Source organism: Salvia splendens, chromosome 10, assembly GCF_004379255.2.
Source record: "Salvia splendens isolate huo1 chromosome 10, SspV2, whole genome shotgun sequence".
NCBI lineage: Eukaryota > Viridiplantae > Streptophyta > Magnoliopsida > Lamiales > Lamiaceae > Salvia > Salvia splendens.
In genome coordinates, this window is record NC_056041.1 from 18177013 (window position 1) to 18199862 (window position 22850).

Below are 22850 nucleotides of genomic sequence, written 5' to 3' on the forward strand. Positions count from 1 at the left end.
ATGAAATGTGACAAATTTTCAGGGACGGAAGGAGTATTACAGTAATATTTAATTTTATCATAAATATATATAGGGATAGTTGTTATTTGAATTATATACTAATTTTTTGTTTTTCTTAATTGTTAATTAAAATTTAAATGAATTGTGATATGACAATAAAACATCATCATTTCAGATATATCCCTCTTTTAATTAATACTCAAAATATAAACATCATTTTATTATAGTACTATTTTATTATGTTTTTCATATTAGATTTTGTCCATTTTTCAGTTATTATTAAAATGGCCAAAAATCAACAAAAACTTATGATTTAAATGACAATTATTCGTAATATTATTTTATTAATATCTTAGTAATTATTTTTATACACTACCATAATATATATATTTTTATCAATTCCTAAAAATATCATTAATGCAAATTGCTTTTTAGTACTACTAAAACTAATGACAAAAAATTGAAACCATATTTTGTATGGGAGGGATAAGTGGTGGGTCCCTTGTTTTGAATTAGTATTGCTTTAGCTAATTAAGGGGGAAAAATGAAGATACAGCTAAGTCACAGCTCAAAGCCCACTACATTCTCTCACTTCACACGGCGTCTCTCTCTCTCTCTAAATTCTAAAAGAGGAGACTTTATTTATTCGAACTAACACATTTATGCTCAACGCGCTCCTCCACATATTAAGTTTCCAATAATGCCCTCGCAAAGTTTTCAATTAAAACAACCGCACATATTAATTTATTGAAAAACGGCCAAAATGAGCATGAATAAAATAAACGAGAATTATGAATTGTCGTACTATATAAGTAGAATCACAGGCTCACAGTGACATTATTTTGAGCCCTTTTTATTCAGATTGAGGGGTACGTGGCAATTTAACTAAACTTTAACGACTACAATATAAAATGGAGGCAGATTATTTTTAATATAAAGTTAGAGATATAAAAATATGTGGAAGAGCGGTTGAATGGAATATGCAAATATTAGGCGTGACGGCCAACTGTACAATTATATGTAAACGCGTTTTGTGGAGAATGGGACATGCAGTTTAGTTTTAAGATTAATATAAATAATATTACAAAAATACTAGTAATAATGAAATAGACGATTTGGGGCAAGTTAAGTAGGATTTGTTTGTTTGTTGGAAATGTGGATGGGTTTCCAATTAATGAATGTGCGGATAAGAATAGGGAAAACAAAGAAAAATAGAGACGCATGGACTTGGACCAGTTAATTCTAAATTACAAACTCTCATTAATCTCTTTTATTTTCTCCATATCATTTAGCGTAATTAATAGGAATTGATGTCATTTTAGCCAACTAAATAAATAATATTCCTCAATCTTGTTTTAGTGAAATTGTGCAGTGCGTATTTTCAAATTTTCTTTTGTTCGTGTCTCGACAGTTCTTAGTACTCATGTCTTTGTAATTTTTTATGTTGTATGTTGTCAAGTGTATTTATTTTTATTATTATTGAACCTTTTAATCATGACACATTATGAGCATTATTTATTACATTGAAAAATACTACCACGTGTTTATTACTAATGTTAAATTTTGTTTTTAATTGGGAGTGTATATGAGACATTTCAAAATTTTGAGGGAAAACAACATGTAGTATGATGTATCCTACAAAATAAATTAGGGATTATTTCATACAATACTTTACTTTCTTTAGCAATATATGCAACATATCTTAGGTAATTAAGCATCATCCGCGAGCATCATGCTCGATGAATGCAAGTTTAATGTTATTTATTTTATTTTATACTATATTTATTTTGATTCAATACAATAAAAAAATTTATTCACATTTTTAATTTCACAATTTTTATCGTGTCAAGGTTTATTTTGTTCGTTTTCTGTACAATTTAAAATAATTGTTTAAAATAACAAAACGATCTTTGATTTTTATAAAAGTTGTAAAATTAAAATTTTAATACTCCTCTATTATAATCAAGCTAAATGTAACGATAAAACAAAAAATGTTAAATGCGTATTAAACGAGCATGATGCTCACAAGTCACGATGGTACTCACATAAGAAACGTTTTATCTCAGTTACAAGTTTGTGTTCAGACATTTTTCTCTAATAATAACAAAAAAAATATTTGGCACATGCTATTACATTCTAGCAAAAATTATGTACCGGTACAATTGATTATTTAAATAAGTCAGATTGACGTGTAAACAAAACTAAAACTTTTTATAGTAAAAAATAACAATATTTAAATTGCAAAAAAGCGTTGATTAACAAAAGTAATCTCTTAATTAAGTAGGCTCTATTATGGTAGTTTGTTAGAAACGTAGGTGTATTTATTTAAATATAGTTAGTTTGTGAGTCATGTCCAGCAAAACACTATCTATAGATGGGTGAAAGCACACACACTAATGGCACTACGAACATTATGCAACTATAGTTTTTAGTCGTCTAATTACAAAATTGAATGTAGCACCATCTTACATGTTATACTATAGTTCTAAATTTTACATCTATGTATATTTTTTAATTTTACTTTTAATTTACTTTCTTATAAGAGTTGGACTTTGCCAAACAATCACAATTCATATACATGTCTAGATTTTGCCAAACAATCACATTTCTCTCTCTCAATTATATACTAGCGACTTTTATATTTAATTAATGTAATTTTGAGTTATTTATTACTCCTCCCGTCCCCAGATAATATGCACTTTAGGGTCGGCACGAGTTTTAATTTAAGATTGATAAAGTAAAAGAGATGTAGAGAGAAAAATTAATTAAGTATTGTTAGTGGATAATGAGTTTAACCTCATTAGAGAGAAAAGATTTTCTCAAATTAGAAAGTGCATATTCTTGTGGAACGGACTAAAATGGAAATAATGTATATTATTGTGGGACGGATGAAGTAACATTTAAAAATGGCAAAAAAATAAAATAAAATTAGAATTGGATATTCATTTCAAAAATAAAATTTATAAAAAATGAAGTTGCGATTTGATCTTGGGGTATGTTTTGATATGATTTGAGATTTAAGTAGAATGATGGCATAGCATAATTATGTTATGGTTTGAATTTTAATTTGATGTCTAAGATTGTTAATGACATTATCAATACCAGTTACTCTGCAATAGTTCTGCAAGTGATGTTCATGTGATCATCAATTAAATATGAAAAGAAAATGATTGATTTTCATCATGCACCGGCCACTATTATTTTTTAGTCCAAGAGAATGGAAAAATGTCACACGCCTACTTTACTAGATTGATGATCAATCAAGTATTAACCATTTGTAATTAGTGTGGTATTGTTTTATATTTTCCTTCTGTTTTTAGGCATTGACAAATATATTTATCTAGCATGAATAAAGATTCGGTCAAGTTTATACTATACATAATTGCTTGTATAAAATGACTCGAAATAAAAGTTAGCTAGATAGTAGTCCTCTAATAAAGCATAAAAATTGTCATTAAGTTTTTCTTCAACCTTTTTATATACACAATTTTGTGTATTTTAATCTATAATCGTTACCTAGGGTTGATTATAACGAACTATATTATATAGTTTATTGTTTATTAATAGTTTATGGTATTTGATTTTTATACTTAATGATTGATCATTTCTTGATAATCACTAAACATTTTTCTTCATTCGGATCTTAAATAATAATTAATTATAATTTCTAATACTGTGGGTTTTTTTTATGTTAACGGCTACTACTAAAATAATTGATTTAAAAATGATCTCATACGCGCTCAAGCATGCATTGTGCATGCATTTTTTTCTACCAACAAGGCAACAACCATTGATTATGTCTCAACGATCTATTGAGTTTAAAATAAATGTATTTTGTATGCAACTCTTATTGATATGCCTTTAACATGAAATTGAAATTGAAATTTAAATAAATTTACATTCACGGAGTTGTTATATAATGATTTTAGTAATGGTGAAATATATACTAGTATTAAGTCTATATATATGATCATTCTTCGGCATCAAGCAACTATCATCATATCACTACAATTCAATTTTCCACCCCATATATCCACCGTATAATAAATACACCTCTTAATTTAACAATTATTAACCTTTTATTTTTATTTTTTTAAATGTAAACTTTATTGACTTTATAAATTGGTCTTTTGCGTCAATGATTTCTTTTGGGCCATGAATTTATTATTTTATATAGTATATATATTGCATCACTTGGTCATGTAACTACATGTGATCAATGCTAACAAATGCAACCAATCAAGTTTACTTCTTTTAAAATCTTGCATGATGGTAGATGAAGTTTATAATGGACATCACATTATTCATGAGGTCTCAAAGGCCAGGCATGACTTTATTTAGATGTACCTTTTAATATGTGAGCGTTATATACAACGAATATACTCCTTACGTTCTATAAAGATTGTTTTACTTTGACCGGGCACAGGTTTTAAAAAATGTAATGAAAAGTGGGTTCTACTCTTATATATTAGCTTTATAATAAAATGTGAGTATGAATGAGTTAGTGGAATATGAGGTCCACTACAAAAAATGATAAAAAATGAAATGAGACAAATTTTATGGGACAGACAAAAATAGAAAAATGGGACAATCTTTGTGGGATGGATGGAGTACATACTTGCATCTATTTTTATTTTTTATATATATGTAGAGTTGGAATTTTTTTAATAAACCTTAGACCCTAAACGGTAATTAAACACTAGCTCGTTCACATTGAAAATGATATTATTGGGTATAAAAAAATATGTTGTTAATATAGATGAAAGTAAGCTATACAAAACACACATGAATTACATACCTCCTAAAAAACTCCCAACAATCTAATAAAATTGCAATAAAAAGTCAAGCTACCACATATTGAACTTAAAAATCAAATTCACAGATGCAGACAAATTGCAAATCCCACATTTGCATACAACGACACAATACACAATGCATAAAAAAAATACCAAAACGTAACCCACAAAATTCGAAGTCCACAATTCCAAGCAAAAAAATAAATGCAAACAAATATTGGCATAGATCGAAGTAAAAATGGAATGACCGACATGGCTGCAAACCCGGTTGCATCGATGGTGCCACTGGGTTTGCCTAGCCAAGAATCGATCAAATTCCCTTTTCTTTGTGAAGACCCAAAAATACACTGTGAAGGTGGGCTACGATTGGGACACGGGCTAGGAAGAAGAACCGTCGCACGAACCGAAAAAAGAGATAGAAAAGGATGAAAGATTGTAGTTAGGCACTAAGGACAACTTAACACAACCTTAATATTTCCATCGTTCGCCGTTAAATATCTCGTATTTTTTTTTCAAATGTCCATTATTAATATCACATTTCACATTCTACTAATTTTTTTAAAAAAAATTATACTATATACTAACTTACTTCCTTATGTATAAAATTAATTAAGTATAAAAGTATAATTAATTAACAAACTTTTCTCTTCCCTTTTTAGTTTAAACGCCTTTTTGCTTAAACTACACCCATCAAATGACCTGCATTGTGTCACTACCGAAAAGACAAAATATTGATTTAATACGAATAAATTTGGAAATTGGACTTGACCTAGTCACATGCCTCAATAGAGACTAAAGTCGCCATTGCTACTTTTGTTTATTAATGTGACGTGTGTAAGTTTAAAAAGTAATATTTAATCGTGGATTATACATTATTTATTACTTTTATTTAAAAATAATTAAATATTTTACTATTAAATTTGTGCTGACCTTTTTTATATGTATATCGTCTCTAATATCTCAACATTGCATATACAAATACAAATGTGAATTAAGAAGGTGAATTCACTACTTGTTGACTAAGGTATATTTTAGTTTTGTAGAGGTAAATGATAAATATACATTCTCAATTTACCTTTTCTCTTTGAAGATACTTATAGATGCTTTAATTCACACAATTTTTCACATTGTGTTTATACTTCTAGTTTTAAAAGTGCAATTGTTTTTCAAAACAATTTTTAATTTATTCTTATTTTTATGCATTTTTTTGCTGTTTTTCATTGTTCTTTTCCTTTCAAGAGTGACTTTTGTTGTATATTCAATATTTTTATTATTAATGTCTTACATTTTTCATAAGTCTTTTGATCAGTGTCATATGTAAACATTATAAGACACATTTTTTTTGAAAAAAATATATATATAGACACAAGATTTTCTAGTCATTTATTGTTTGGTCGACTGTCATACAACTTGGGGCTTTTATTTATTTTTCATATATGATAATGGAGTGGGAATGTGTGATCTTTGTTTGTTCGGTTAACATTTTAAGTGATCGATCGGACCTACAAAACGAATATCTTGTTTTAATATTGCTTATGTTCAAATTATTCTGTGGACAACAAATAGAGAAATCAATTTAGGATCTTCCTTAATGAATAAAGCTAGTTTAGTTTGACTCAAACAACGTAAACCTTATTATAAAATAGTCATCGCATCACTATCTTGCATTCTATAATTATTTGAAAGGCAAATAATTTTCGTAAATTAGGAGTCATGACCGACAATATAAAGGGTAAAAAACTAATAGCTAATTATCAAAGTTTGAGTTCAGAAAATGCTCTCAAATATTTATGGTTATTATTATTTGTACTAATATTGTGACATGCAATGGAACAACCAAATCGCTTTTTTTTTATCATCTACTATTAATGTTACTACAAATAATTTCGTACCCAAGCTATAGGAAGCTTAAAGAAGAAAATTGGTATTTATTGACGTTATTCAATCGTGAGTTTTGCAGTTGTTTGCATTTACTAAACGCAATAATTTTCCAAGAGGAGAAATGGGATCTTTTTATTTTTGTGAATCTTACAACTGTAATCGAACTAATTTAGATTCGGTGGTTAGAAACTATTGGAGAAATGGACCCAATGTGTTGCACCACACTTCAAATCTCACCGACATCATGGCGATATTTTTCATTTTCACCGTCCCACTTTAATTACGTTGAGTTAGAGTTTTTTTAATAACTAAAATGGTTACATTATTTTAAATGATGTGTTAGAAATAATGGGAAGAAATTCCCAAGCCGTGTACAGACGGTACTCTAACTATTACAATCGAAAGGAAACTTGCAGCAAAAGGAGGAATGAAAATTACAACGAAAATAAAGCAAACCAAATTTATAAGTCGAGTCGAGGAAAGCCCTCTTTCCGCAAGACAAATTACGCCCCGGCTAGTGCTCACGGAATGACGTATTGCCCCCAAAGATAAAACGACTTCCTCCTAACGTGTAGAAGCACCTCAAACCCGCTAGGCACCGGCGAACTTGATGGAGTTCCGAGAATCGAGCTATGCAATGCTCCTATATGTGAACTAGGATGTAGAGAGCTAGAGATAGAGAATGCTTGTTGTTGTTGGTATCTTCTACTCTCCTAAGCTCCACCTATTTATAGGATAGGGGAGGCCACCTCAAAGGTCTTGCATTAAGGGACACCATAAACCAAAAGTAAGTGAAAGGCCAAAAGCCTAGACTTTTGGAAATTCCACATGTTTCACATGTTTTCCTACAATCCCCCACATTGGTTAGAGCTCTGCCAGCTCAAACCAACACAAGACATGAATACATGTATGCAGACCCTTTGCTCAATTCTCGAGAAACAATATTGCATTTGGAATAGTAGCTTGGGGCTTTGAACTTTCCATAGTCAACACTATCGGGCATACCGGCGGCCAGGTGGACGTGATGCCTTGAACCATTCCTCCTTAGTGTATACCGAGACAATAATATTGACACAATATTATTTACAAACTCATCAGTTCTCACGTTTGTGTCCTTTACTGGCCATGGAACACCACTTTGGATTCATAAGTGATTCACATGTTGAAGCGGCCCACACTTCTTCACTTACATAGGTGATTCTTTTCCAGGTATCCTGCAATACCCACCTCCTCGAGGTTTCTCAGAATCATTAAAAGTCAAAACTTAGCCTCTTACCACATGCAGGTAACAACACTCAATGCTTTCTAAAGAATGGGCGAAGATTAAAAATCTTCCGAGTGTTACAACTAGATTCATATAGCATCGTTTTCCCATTGAACCAAGCCCATGGGATCTCCAATCGTATGGTTGGGTTACCACTATAATCATCTTTTAAGATGTGGTGTTCAGTCCCATTCCTTTTAGCAATTTATGCATTTGATCACGGTTTAAACCTTTTGTTAACGGATCCGCTAAGTTATCCACTGACCTTACATAGTCAACTGTGATAACACCACTTGTGATCAATTGCCTGACGGTATTATGTCGCCGACGAATATGTCGAGACTTACCATTGTATAAGCCACTATGTGCTCTCCCTATAGCTGCTTGGCTATCACAGTATATCACTACTGTCGGCACTGGCTTCTTCCAACATGGAATACATTCTAGGAAATTTCTGAGCCACTCGGCTTCTTCCCCTGCTTTATCCAATGCGATAAACTCAGATTCCATGGTGGAACGAGCAATACACGTCTGTTTCGTTGATTTCCACGAAACGGCACCACCCCCCACAGTGAACACATAACCACTCGTCGAGAACGAGTCTTTTGAATCAGAGATCCAATTTGCATCACAGTACCCTTCAAGTACTTGGGGATATCTTGTGTACTGCAGCTCAAAGTTAAGAGTATACTTCAAGTATCTCAAAACCCTACGCAGAGCTTTCCAATGTTCCTTGCTTGGGTTGCTCGTAAATCGGCTCAGCTTATTCACCGTACACGCAAGATCTGGTCGGGTGCAGTTTGTGATAAACATCAAACTCCCTATGATCCTTGCATATTCTTCTTGAGCTACAGGCTCACCCGTGTGCTTACTCAAATGCACGTTGGGTTCCAATGGAGTCTTAGCTGGCTCACAATCGAACGAGTGAAATTTCTTTAGCACTTTCTCAATATAATGAGATTGTGTCAAAGCAATTCCCTCATTATTCCTTTTAATTTTGATTCCGAGAATCACATCAGCTAAACCCATATCTTTCATGTCGAAATTTCTCTTCAACATGTTTTTGGTTTCATTGATAATGGCACTATTGCTGCCCATAATCAACATATCATCTACATAAAGACACACAATAACAAAACCGTTATCTGTGTTCTTAATGTAAACACACTTATCACACTCATTGATAGTGAACCCGTTTGACAACATCACATTGTCAAACTTCAAGTGCCATTGTAACGGCGCTTGCTTCAACCCATATAATGATTTTACCAGTTTGCATACTTTACGCTCTGCCCAGGCACAACAAACCCTTCGGGTTGTTCCATATATATTTCTTCTTCCAGATCACCATTCAGAAACGCAGTTTTCACATCCATTTGGTGAATCTCAAGATTGTGCATAGTAGCAATCGCAAGAAGCACCCGAATGGAAGTGATTCTTGTAACAGGTGAATAGGTATCAAAAAAGTCATGCCCTTCTTTCTGCTTAAAGCCTTGGACAACTAGGCGAGCTTTGTACTTATCTATAGTACCATCGTGCTTATATTTCCTTTTTAGAATCCACTTGCACCCTAAAGCCTTACAGCCTTCAGGCAAGTCTACTAACACCCAGGTGTTATTTCTCATGATGGATTCAATCTCACTGTTGATAGCTTCTTGCCGCCACGCTGCGTCTGGGCCAGACAAAGCTTCCGCCACTGACTTTGGTTCGTCATCCAACATAAAAGTTATGAAGTCGGGACCAAATGTCTTAGCAACTTTAACTCTTTTACCACGTCTTGGTTCAACATCCTCAGGACTTGACCTCGTCCTTTTTGGAGGATTAGAACTAGTGGATTCATCTACCATTCTTTCACTAGAACGATCCTCTTGCCTCTTACAAGGGTAAACATTCTCAAAGAATATAGCATTCCTTGACTCAATCGTTGTTCCTTCAGCCACGCCAGGCACAGCTGACCTATGGACTAGGAAACGATAGGCACTACTATTAAGTGCATGACCAATAAAGATGCAATCGACTGTTTTAGGGCCTATTGCAACTTGTTTTGGAGGTGGCACTTCTACTTTCGCTAAACACCCCCACACTTTGAGGTATGAATACGAAGGTTTCTTCCCTTTCCATAACTCATAAGGAGTCACATCCCTATTTTTTAGTGGAATTTTGTTCAGGATATGATTCGCTGTTAACACAGCCTCCCCCCACATGTTCTGGGATAAACCAGAATTAATCAACAGAGCATTCATCATCTCTTTAAGTGTTCGATTTTTTCGTTCAGCAACTCCATTTGACTGGGGAGAATATGGAGCCGTTGTTTGGTGAATTATACCACTTGCATGACATAATTCTGCAAACGGGGCTACGTACTCACCACCTCTATCACTTCGAACACACTTAATTCGACAATTAAGTTGATTTTCGGCTTCATTTTTGAAGTCTTTAAACGCTTCAATTGCCTCATCTTTACTTCTTAATAAGTAAATGTAACAATACCTTGTGCAGTCATCTATAAATGTGATGAAGTACTTTTTACCACCTCTAGTTTGCACAAATTTTAAATCACATACGTCTGTATGGATTAACTCTAGAGGTTTTGTGCTCCGTTCTACCGAGCGAAACGGTAGCTTGGTCATTTTTGCTTCAACACAGACTTCACATTTTTCTTGTGAGTTAAACTTATCTACTTTTAGTAAATTAAGATTTACTAATCTTTTTATAGCATTTAGATTTACATGTCCCAATCTATTATGCCATAAATCAGAGTTTTCAAGCAAATAAGAGGATGTGTCATCTTCCTTATTGCTTATTCCTTTTCCACGGTGAATGATTGTAACATTCAGCTCAAAAAGCCCATTCACTAGGTGACCTTCACCTATGAACTTTTCATACTTGGTCAGTATAACCTTTTCATACTCAAATTCTAGTGAAAATCCATGATTTACTAGAAGTGAGCCTGACACCAAATTATTTCGGATGTCTGGGACATGCAGCACATCCTTAAGGGTAAGAACCTTTCCTGATCCTAATTTTAGGAACACATTACCCACACCAACCACCTTAGAAGAGGCTTGGTTTCCCATGTGTACTTTTCTACCTTCAACAGATTTGTAGGTAGAAAAAATGCTTCTTTCGGAGCACACATGACATGTGGCACCTGTATCAACAAACCATTCATTTGGATTATTATCATGGTCCACGTCGGAGACCATTGCAACCACCTCATGATCTTTGTTGTTTATAACAACACGTTCAAATAATTTGCACAATATTGTCTCCAACAATAAATACACAATTATATCGAACCATATGTGCATTGGTATATTCAACACCACAAGCATCCCAATTATTACTACCAAGTCTAAATTGGTCTTGCTTGTCAACTGACAAACGATAAACACAATTCTCAAGAGAATTGATCTCATGGAATTAACCATTTCGTAGCCCATGAACATTGCGACTGTTCGTTTCTTCATTCCAGCTTTGGAGCTCATGTTTCCTCCAACTTCAATTGGTATAATCCTGTCTTTAGAAGAGTACACTAATTTATCTTGCGATTGTTAGAAATAATGGGAAGAAATTCCCAAGCCGTGTACAGACGGTACTCTAACTATTACAATCGAAAGGAAACTTGCAGCAAAAGGAGGAATGAAAATTACAACGAAAATAAAGCAAACCAAATTTATAAGTCGAGTCGAGGAAAGCCCTCTTTCCGCAAGACAAATTACGCCCCGGCTAGTGCTCACGGAATGGCGTATTGCCCCCAAAGATAAAACGACTTCCTCCTAACGTGTAGAAGCACCTCAAACCCGCTAGGCACCGGCGAACTTGATGGAGTTCCGAGAATCGAGCTATGCAATGCTCCTATATGTGAACTAGGATGTAGAGAGCTAGAGATAGAGAATGCTTGTTGTTGTTGGTATCTTCTACTCTCCTAAGCTCCACCTATTTATAGGATAGGGGAGGCCACCTCAAAGGTCTTGCATTAAGGGACACCATAAACCAAAAGTAAGTGAAAGGCCAAAAGCCTAGACTTTTGGAAATTCCAAAGAGTGATTTCCTACAAGTGTTATTTTCCCAAAGATCCAAAGATAAAGCATGCTTCTTAGATTACTACTCCATTCAAAAGATTATCATTTGATAAGTGCTGTATAGTTTAATGTTTTACTACATCACTGTGTGGATGATTTGGGATATTAGAAACAAAATGACATACCAAAATGTCAAAAACAATAGAGAGTTGGAGAAGGCGCGACTTTTGTGGCGTCTTGGAGCTTGGCGGAGAGGGTGGTGCCCGTACTTATCCTTTGCACCAAGGTTGTTAGTGGATGATTTGAATTGTTAGAGGTTGGCTAGGATCAAGAGTTTCACGAAGAGGTGTATTGTGCTGATTATCGGTTGAACTCCTCACACTTATTGGTTTTAATTTTCTCATATGGTGGTGCAGTGTGTTTAGTCTTGGTGAGACGATGGGTTTTCCGTTGGTTTGCTTTCGTTTTGGGGCTGCTTGGTGTTGAGTTGCTTTTTTTTTGCTTTCTCTTGCCCCAACTCTTGGAGATAGGGGGTTCGAACATCTTGGTGGTCTTGCCTATTGGCGTGTCTTTTTGTAGCTTACCATTTTTTTACTTGAATATTTGATTTTCATTAAAAAAGCACTCTTCCATATTTCACAACCGGGTTATAGCTATTCAGATATTGCCGTGTTACAAATCTTCCAAATATGTCATGCTATCACTTAGAACATAGAAACTCATGCTTTTTATTAAATTTTATGAATAGTATTCAACCAGTTTAGGAAGCACTATCCCAGTCCCTAAGAATCTCAACAGTTAGCAAGTGACTTCTTAGATCGTGTTATATACTATATCCATTCACCAAAAATAGACATAGTTGTGTATGACACGAGTTTTAATATATTATTGGTAAAGTATAGGAGGAAAAGTAAGAGAGAAGTAGCATTTGTGGATTGTAGGATCCACATTATTAGTACTAGTATTTTAATATTTAAAATTTTTCATAGGTGAACAATCCAAAATGATTAAGGTGTTCTATATGAAATCGGAATCATGAAAGTGATTCTGATATTTCCAAAAAAATTATTTTTTATAACCATTACATACAGCTCAAAATCTTAAACCCCGTATATTTTCTCAATGATATACATAACTCAAATTCTAGTATATAAAGTCTTAGTTCAAATTTAGATGAGCTTAAAAAATAATTCATTCTTAGCACCCACAAAAGTAAACGAAAAATACAACCCAAATAGAGTGTATTTTGAGGCGAAATATATAAAACTAGACCTTGAAGAGAGAGTTGTGACATTATACTACGTGGGGAAAGGAAAAAAATTGATATTCACATATACCAAAAGAAAATGAAAGTGTTCGCATAACACCAGCATGATTATAAAGTAGATATTAAATTTTTTATTCATAAATAAACGTAAATTACGAAAATACGCATTTGTTTAGTTCTTAAAAAAAGATAAATTGTCTAAAAAGTCACAAGGGGGAAAGTTTGGTTTTTTCCACAAACTATAAAAGTTGCGCCTAAAGTCACAAACTTTATCGGATCGTGCAAATTTCTCAAACTACCAAACCTGACGACATATTTTCGTTAAAAACTTATCCCACATGGCATGCCGGAAGCGTGACTTGGCAAAATTTTTGAACTCGTGTAATATAACCTCTTTTTGGCTGATTTCGAAAGCGCAACCCAATTCAATCGACGGAAAATGTAATCGACAAGAGTGAAATCGTCGACAAACGGTTTAGGGATGAAATCGGCGACGTGTAAAGAAGATTTAATAAAAAAAGCATAAAACGACGTCGTTTTGTGCCCAGTCAGAAATTTTGCCAAGTCACGCCTCCGGCATGCCACGTGGGATAAGTTTTTAACGGAAATATTTCGTCAGGTCAGGTAGTTTGGAAAATTTGCATGATCCGATAAAGTTCGTGACTTTAGACGTAACTTTTATAATTTGTGGGAAAAACCAAACTTTCTCCAAAATTTGTGACTTTTTAGGCAATTTGCCCTTAAAAAAATTGGGAACAATGGGCTCGGTTTCGAGTTGGACCTCTTCAAGGATAGGTTGAATTAGTTCCGTTAAATCGAATTGAAACTTTTTTTAGTTGAAATGCTTTAAGCTAAACACTCCCGGTCTATTATTAGAAAAATATCTGTTTGGATTGACACTTTAACCAGTTTTATTCAAAAAAAGAAAAGGAAAGATAGATTTATTAAAGTAATTGTGACATAAAATTTTCAATATTTTCCTTTTGTTTTCAGCAACCCTTGTCTGGTTTAATTTTGGCTTTTATACATGTCTCTTTACATATTTAACTATGCATAACAACTAACTGCTATAGTTTAATTGTTTAATTAAATTGATTTCTTAATTGCTGTTTTTATTATCTCCACCGCATGTTCAGTTTTCTTGAAGTGTGGATAAAAATAATTCATATTTTAAGTCTGGAGTAATGTTTACGTTTTTCTCTAAATTGTGAGGAAAATAGTGAAACGAAATAGAGAAAAAATAATCATGACTATTTAGAGACGTCGAGACTCAATTGACGAAGACAGCTAGCATGCCATTTCCAATAGATGGAGTTTTTCATTGAATTCTACAGCATTAAGATGGAATGTAGACAATTTTTTATTTTTAAATTGTTACATTGGACAAATTCAAATATAGAAATTTATCTTAATTAGGGTCAACTTTATAATCCTCCACGCCATTCCTTCTCCCAATACAGAAAATACATTATCTTTTTTAATTAATGCAGACATACGAAAACCATTATCAATAATGGAAAAAAAATTGTTAACCAAAATTTAGTTTAGGGAACCATTATTGACCATTTAATAAAACGAGAAAGAGATTTCTCTATTGCAAAAGTGAATTAACATGAAAGTGTGGTATAAAATTTACTTTCTCTTTCCAAAATAAAATTGTGAAAGATGCTGATTTTAACGTGTAATTAATAAAATACGTTAGGAAAATGAAAATATGAGAGAAATGATGTACAAATAGTTGAAATTATGGCTCACATGGAATAAGATTTAAGAAATAGCAGTATGAGATTAATAAATTGCGAGAAGGTAAAAATAAATAGAGGTTATAGAGCGTAATTTTAATAATTTATTTAAAATTGAAAAATAATACTCCTACTATACTATTACCTTCGTCTCACATTAGAGTCACATTTACTTTTCTGCACCCATTTTATAAAAATAATAGAAGTAATAGATAGTTAAAGTGGATAAATAGTAAAGTAAGAGAGAGAATAATATAGAGAAGAGTGTACAAAAGTAAATGTGACTCTTAATGTGTGATAGAGGTAGTAACTTTTTATGGACAGATTGTTTTTAGTTGTGAAACACTACTTCGGTCTATGAAAAATAGTCTCAATTTTTTATTTTAGGTTCTCTAAAAAAAAATCTCATTCTAAAGTGGAAAGTTTATCAATGTATATTTTTCATGGATGGAGGATGGTATTGTTTATAACTTTATGGTCATGATACATTGGATTAAACAAGATAAGCAGTCCAATCCTATTGCTAATTACCCAATAGCAGTATCAAACATCTTAATCCATTTCGAAAAACTTCTAATCCATGATATAGGCCCAATGTCTCTGTATAAATAACTCAATTAAAGCCCAAACATAGTCCGCGTAACATTAATACAAATAGATCTTTGAAAATTTGGCAAATAATGGAGTAATTTTTTTTATACTATAATTGACGCAAAAATCTATTTCAAACTATAAAACTCAACAATAAACGCGAAAATCTACTAATCAAAAACTACAAAGTAACGAATTTATCAAAGATTAATATAACTCCTAAAAAATTGTAGAATGGTGTGTCATTAAAAGTTACTCAAAAACCAACAAATAGATAAAGTATAGGGGTCGAAATGGTGTTCGGGTATAATAGTGGGGGTTAAAATGAAATAAATATTTAGAAAATTGAATTTCAAAAGCAAAGCTAGAGAGGGAGGAGAGGCACTCTCTCTTTCGGAAAATTCCACCATTTTTTCCCGATTTATGCATTCAGCAGATAGGCGTTGATGCATCTCTGTACGTGTAAAGATTGATTACTATTTATTCTTATTGAAGCTGTATAACGGCCCCGATTCTGAATTTCTTCTTTCGTTTGAATCTGAGTTCGTGCATAAATTATTCGGAGTTTTGAATTTTGAATTTTATGCATTTAGTCTTCTTCATTCTGGTGCTTCCAGCGCGGAATTAGTTGGATATGGCTGATTCTCTGGAGCGAAAATCAGTGGAATTGGTTTCTTGTGCCTGATTTTCATTTTTCCCGGAGAAGTTTTGTTCGGTGGATTGCTGTCTAGCTTTGGTTTCTGTGAATTTCAATTCGAATTTCTTAATGGAGCAGAGAGAGGGAGACGATTTACCTCCAATTAAGCAGCTGCCTCCTCAATCAGAAGCTTCTTCTCCGGCGCCAGCGGATTTGCCGGCTAGGAAGCTTGTGAGGCAGCTGGATTTTACTGGCTTTAGCGGCTCATCGAGTGTTGAAATCACGAAGCCGGTGCAGCCCGCTGTACAGCAGCCGCAGTTGGCGAAGAACCAGCCGCCGCAGATGCTGTTTATGACGATGCAACAAACTCCGCAGCCAGCTCTGCCGCCGGCTCAACATTCGATACGACCTCTTTTGTGAGTCCTTTCTGCAATTCTGGAATTGTACATGATTGTTCGTTTTCGTGATGCTGGAATTTTGGGGGAAAAACTATACCTTTTGAGCTGAAGAGATCGGATTTCTGGTAGAGTTTAGGTTTTTGGGATGCAAATTTTGTATTCCATGATCAAATTTTGATCTTCCTCGGAGCATTTTTTGAGCATTCGTCGAAAGGTTTAGACTACATCATGGAATAGTAGTAATGCGTCATTTCCTCTTACACTTTGGTGATTGAGGAAGGTGACTTGACTGAGTGTTCTACATGGAAATCTGTGAAGTTGTTTATATTCGGGAGACTGGAATGTTAAATATTAGAAATTCATTCATGATTTTACATAGGGTTCTTGGCTTTAAAAACCAAAAACTTTCACCAAATTCCGGTTTTTCCCACGAACTATGAGATTGATTTTTAAAATCACGAACTTTCACATCGTACGCCATTTCCCAACCCGACCAGAATAACACATTCCCGGTGCAGAAGTTGTCCAACGTGGACAGCCGCAGAAATGACATGGATGCCGGAAAACGACGTCGTTTTACCCTCAATCAAGAATTAAAACACTTAAATGATCAAAATCGATCAAAATCAATCAAAATCTCCTAAACCCTAAACGAAGTCGTCAGATTTTGTTCATCTTCATTACGTCTTCGGTTCGAATTCAGTCAGATTTTGGTTTAGGGTTTAGGGTTTAGGAGATTTTGATCGATTTTGATCATTTTAGTGTTTTAATTCTTGATTGAGGGTAAAACGACGTCGTTTTCCGGCATCCATGTCATTTCTGCGGTTGTCCACGTTGGACAACTTCTGCACCGGAAATGTGTTATTCGGGTCGGGTTGGGAAATGGCATACGATGTGAAAGTTCGTGGTTTTAAAAACCAATCTCATAGTTCGTGGGAAAAACCGGAATTTGGTGAAAGTTTTTGGTTTTTAAAGCCAAAAACCCTTTTACATAAATATTTGTAGGTAAGATTAAGTATGTGTTACTGTTTTAGTGTAGCTATGTTTGTCTAGTCAAATGGCTGTGACATTTATCTAGGATTGAAATATGAGTAATGCTCTGTGCTTGTTCTTGGTGTCTCAAAATTAACTAAGACTTTACATGGAGATATGGAAGCTTCTTTCTTCTCATTATTAGATGTTTCATTGGCCTTTTAGGATTAGGTGAAGATGATTTTGTTAGCATTACTGATAAGGTGTCTGAATTTTCTTATAATTTGCGTGATTTCTTGCAACATTTATGCAAGATGTGCTTTTTACTTTGTTTTGTCTACTTACTGGCCTATATTTTTCTCTATCCATGATAGCCTCGACATTGTGCTTGTGCTTCATAGGTAAATAAAGCACGGTTCCTTTCTCAAGCCCTTATTTACTCAAATATTTAATGTTAGGTCACACATTCTTACCTATCTTAGTTTGTTCACTTCTTTTACGAGAGTGGAGGCGTCCCTGCATTAGCCTGTAAAACAGAAATTCCTGGTGTTCATTTAGTACATGAATTCCTTTTGCTTCTTTGTGTCTCATGATTTAACATTCCTGCTTCCAGGAAACCTGAATCCCCTAGAACGCGTCCAAGACAGAATGTATCTGAAGTTAAGGATGGCACTCCAAAGAAGCAAAAGCTGTGTAATTGCAAACATTCACGTTGTTTGAAGTTGTAAGCTGCTACTGCACTTCATGTTTTTTGTAATCATTCATTGCCAGGTTGGTAGTCCAATGTTTTTTAGTTATCTCTGGCATGGAGTATAACACATATTTCACAATTATGGTCAGGTATTGTGAATGCTTTGCTTCTGGAGTGTATTGTGATGGTTGCAACTGTGTCAATTGTCATAACAATGTCGAAAATGACGCAGCCAGAAGAGAAGCAGTTGAGGCAACATTGGAAAGGAACCCAACTGCTTTCAGACCCAAAATTGCTAGCAGTCCACATGGAGCTCGGGATAGCAGGGTAATCTCTGAACTCGAAATGCCATCTCACCAGACCTTTTGTTTTAGATATAATATGTACAGTACTACATGTTTTCTAGCATTTAATTTTGGTAGTAACTAATCTGCTATCTTTTTTATATTCATTCACTGAAATAAAAAAAAATGTTACTCCTAGTTGGCATTTAATGTGCTAGTTTAAACTACTTTTCTCCAATCGGGGCCTTTGGTTTTCTGGATATTTAATAATTGTGTAATTGTTTTTGCTGAGATTACTGGAGTTACAGTCTAACTAGTCTATCTATCATTTTACATTATTGCAAATGCTTTGGGAAACCTCAAAATATGTTATGTGAATGTTACTTGCTCTTTGATTTCTGGGTGATTCTCCATGCGCTTTTGTTTGTGGCTGAGTTGCACATAGTCTTCTTCAAATGATATGGCATATGACCTTCATAATAGTCCCGTAAAGGTTGCACCTACTTTCCTATTTGTTGAGTTATATAACAACATACCTGTATTTTTTGACATGACATATTTGTAAACTATTTTTTATATCTTTGTACCAAACTCTTCAGTTCGCATTAGGCTGTTTGCCACTTATGATGGCATTATTTGATTCTATTATTCTATGCATATTCAGGAAGAAGCTGGTGAAGTGTTAGTTTCAGGAAAGCATAACAAAGGATGTCACTGTAAGAAATCAGGATGTCTTAAAAAGTACTGTGAGTGCTTTCAAGCAAATATTCTTTGTTCTGAAAATTGTAAATGCATAGACTGCAAAAACTATGAAGGAAGTGAAGAGCGACAGGCTCTCTTTCATGGGGATCATGCCAATAACATTGTATATATCCAACAGGCAGCAAATGCTGCCATCACGGGTGCTATCGGGTCTTCTGGTTATGGGTCTCCTCCATTAAGTAAGAAAAGGAAAGGTCAAGACCTCTTATTTGGGCCAACAGTGAAAGATCCTGCACAACGGCTTGGACAGTTACAACAGGTACTGCTCTGTTCTTATGTACAGAAGTGGCAAACGTTCAGCAGGTTGACAGGGAAGTAATTATACATCATTAGTATGAATTCATGAATACCACATGACATAGTTCTATCTTTTCAATAGTAGCTGACTGGTATCCGTTAGATTTACTCGTGATGGGATGGATGAAAAGAAGTTTCTCTCTTCGAAAACTACTAATCTTGTATGAGTTTTGATTTACTTGATCTTAACAAAAAAGTTGTTAGAACTTTATGTTATAACTGCACACTTCAACATTTTGGCATGCTATATTACTTCAGATAAATGAAGTGTTCTGTAGGCACGTATAATGTAAATCTGAAGCGAAGGCCATCATTTCATTGACATAGTTTTGAGATTCAGGGGTCCTGAGGAGACTTGCACATGTTAATGCTAGAAAAAATTTTGCATTTAATTAGAAGTACAGAAAATCACGATGGAGTTAGCGCATTTTACAGTAGTTTACGAAGACATGCTAGGCTGGATGAAGTTGACAAGTATTGCAATTCCTGGCGCTGTTTTTAATGGACTTAATAGAGATCTTAGTATGTTACTGATGGCACAAAATTTTAGTCTCATTCTCATTAAATAATTTCTGGATTTGAGCATAAGTTAGACTATATTTATCGAAAACCCATCCACCCAGTATAAATTACTCCCTCCTAACCATTAAATTAGGGACTTTGGGGACTGCACATGTTTTAATGCGAAATTGGTAAAGGCTGAGAGAGAAAGAAAGAAAAAGTGATTGGAGTATTTTAGTGGAGAATGGGGTGGGAGAGAAAAAACTTACCAAAAGTAGAAGTAGATTAATTTTGTGGGACCCCCTACGAATCTGTATACTTTATCAACGATCCAACTAAATCAAAAATATTTTTTCTTCATATGTCCAATGATAACGTGCAAAGCGTCAAAGTCCATGAAAGGTCAAGTGGTTGGCTTGGGTAGGTTATCCAATTTTGGTCAAAACTTGTAATTGCAAAAATATGAAATTTTCCATGACAAGTTGGCATTGTTCATGGATAAACATAGTCTTATATTGTTTGCCAAAAACATGAACAGTAATTAGTAAAAAGTACCAGGTGAACAGTTGGAAATCTAAATACAGGTGAAGTGGTGAGACTTATTTGCTTCCAGATTCAATAACATTTTCTTTACTCTGGTTTCTTGGAGAACAGTTCATTCTGTGGTTTTCGCCTTGCATGATTTACATCTGACCGAGCGAATTCATTAATGACAGGTGAATCAAGTTAAGGCTTCTGTACCTTCCCCCTTATGGCCTTCAATACCTGGTACTGGCCCCAGTAACCCGTCTGTCGTAAATCCATCAAAGTTTACTTACAGGTTACACTCCTTCAGCTCATTCTTTTTTTCAGTTTTACTTCAAAGTATTAATTTTCATGCATTTATTGAAGGTCTTTGTTAGCTGACATCATTCAGCCCCAAGATTTGAAGGAGCTTTGTTCAGTGCTTGTTGTATATTCAGGAGAGGCTGCAAGAATGCTTGCAGGTATAGATGACCATGTGAATTTTCATCCATTTTTCTTTATTTTGAAAAGGGTTCGCACTCGGTAAAAGCGTACAAAAATCTCTTGTTAAGTGAACATAAAATTATCATGAAACAGAAAAGCAAGCAGAAGATTCCAGAGACTGCTCATTAGTTTCTTCAACACAAGAACAGTCTCAAAGCGAAAAGCATATTTCAGTTGAGAGAGCTCAAGCTCCTTCATCTGAAAGCCAGAGAGAGAGGACCAAAGCGGAGGAGTCTGGTTCAGATGGAGCAGATGTTTCAAGAGGAAGGGCGATGTCGCCCAGCACTTTAGCTCTAATGTGTGATGAAGGAGATACAATGTTCACTTCCGTTGCTTCCTCTAGTGGTTTAGTGGAATGTAATGAGCCATCCCAGTTGCCTATTGAGCAAGGAATGGCTAAGGCTTACGCTGAGCAAGAAAGGATTGTCTTAACAAAGTTCCGAGAATGTCTTAACAGGCTCATCACGTTAGGAGAAATAAAAGGCAAGTCTTATCATCTTTGCTTTGCATTATTTATCTTATTAGAAATTTGAGCCCTCACGTTAGTTTCAATTGTTTTTGTTTAAATCTTTACTTTGTTTAAGAATGTCTACTAGCTTTTTCTTATTTTATGAATGTTTTTTGTTAGTCAACTAAAATTCCTAAATGTATCTAGGTACTTGTTACATGAAATATCTTCATGATTTTGAGCTTGGGTGTGGTTGGGTGGATTTGGTTGGTGTTAATTGAACACTTTTGGTTGTAGAATTTGAATAAATAGGATTAGGCATACACTAGAACACTTCCTGGTGGTAGAATACAAACTCTGCTGTTAAACGTTATTGATATAATCAAATAGAATTGGCACTATGAAGTTGAATGATGCTAAGAGCATGTAAGGGACTAGAAATGTGGTTCACACTAGTGAATTATGATGGATATTGATAATGCCATATTTTACCATGCAGAGACAAAGTATTGTTCGTTGGCACGGATACAATCAGGTGTAGAAAATGACCTTGTGGCTAGCACCAGCTATTCGAATGAGAGCATTGGTAGGAGTCAACAACTGATAAGCAATGGTGCAGCTGTATTTGCTGCTTCTATACAAAGAGCTTCTCCAGCCGTAACTATGGCACTTGATGCAGTCAATAATGTAGCCCATCGAAGAGTAACACATCCTGAAAACGGAGATGTAAAAACGAAACCTGAATCACAATCGTGATGTGCAGTGTGTAGGATTAGATATGCTGCTGCATCATTTGTAATATTATGCAGATTTTCTTTTTTCCCGTTCATTAAACATTATCAATTTAACATAAAAATAATTCATGTTCCTTTTGTTCAATTCAAACATCTTATTCTTTGATATTTTTTTCATGTTTTCTTAGTCTGGAGGTTACCATCCTCTGTATTTTTTTGGCGTGTGGAATTTGGAGATTTGAGTTTCCATTGAGATTACAGAAAACTGCTCACACTCAACTGCTTCCTCCCCTAAATCAAATATCATAACCGAAAACTGCTTTCTATCTCTCTCTCGTTTCTTTAGCCATCATTCAACTCGAAAACTTTTCATGTAAGCAAGAATAGCTTATCTAGATGGATTTATTCATCCATCTGCACTCTACTTCCTCTATACAACATCTTGGTACTTTAACAATGACTTTGCAGGTCCGATTAGTCAAGGTTTTGGCCAGTGTCTAAACTTGCAGAGTCTAAGAGCCGGTCTCAATGAGAGATCCCGCTTATTATTTA

The 22850-nt window shown here is 34.3% G+C and overlaps 1 protein-coding gene across 2 annotated transcripts; it reads left to right on the plus strand.

Moving 5' to 3' along the window:
- The first annotated feature begins 15949 nt into the window (after window positions 1-15949).
- On the plus strand, window positions 15950-22466 carry LOC121751669 (protein tesmin/TSO1-like CXC 5). Of its 2 annotated transcripts, XM_042146470.1 has the most exons (9): window positions 15950-16619; window positions 18187-18297; window positions 18414-18591; window positions 19213-19264; window positions 19346-19569; window positions 20825-20928; window positions 21000-21094; window positions 21210-21599; window positions 22064-22466. In XM_042146470.1, the coding sequence occupies exons 1-9, from the start codon at window positions 16333-16335 to the stop codon at window positions 22318-22320; spliced, it is 1698 nt and encodes a 565-aa protein (XP_042002404.1). In that variant the 5' UTR covers window positions 15950-16332; the 3' UTR covers window positions 22321-22466. The 2 variants fall into 2 exon arrangements, with proteins under 2 accessions (XP_042002404.1, XP_042002403.1); XM_042146469.1 differs by having other exon boundaries at window positions 19213-19569.
- The last annotated feature ends 384 nt before the right edge of the window (window positions 22467-22850 follow it).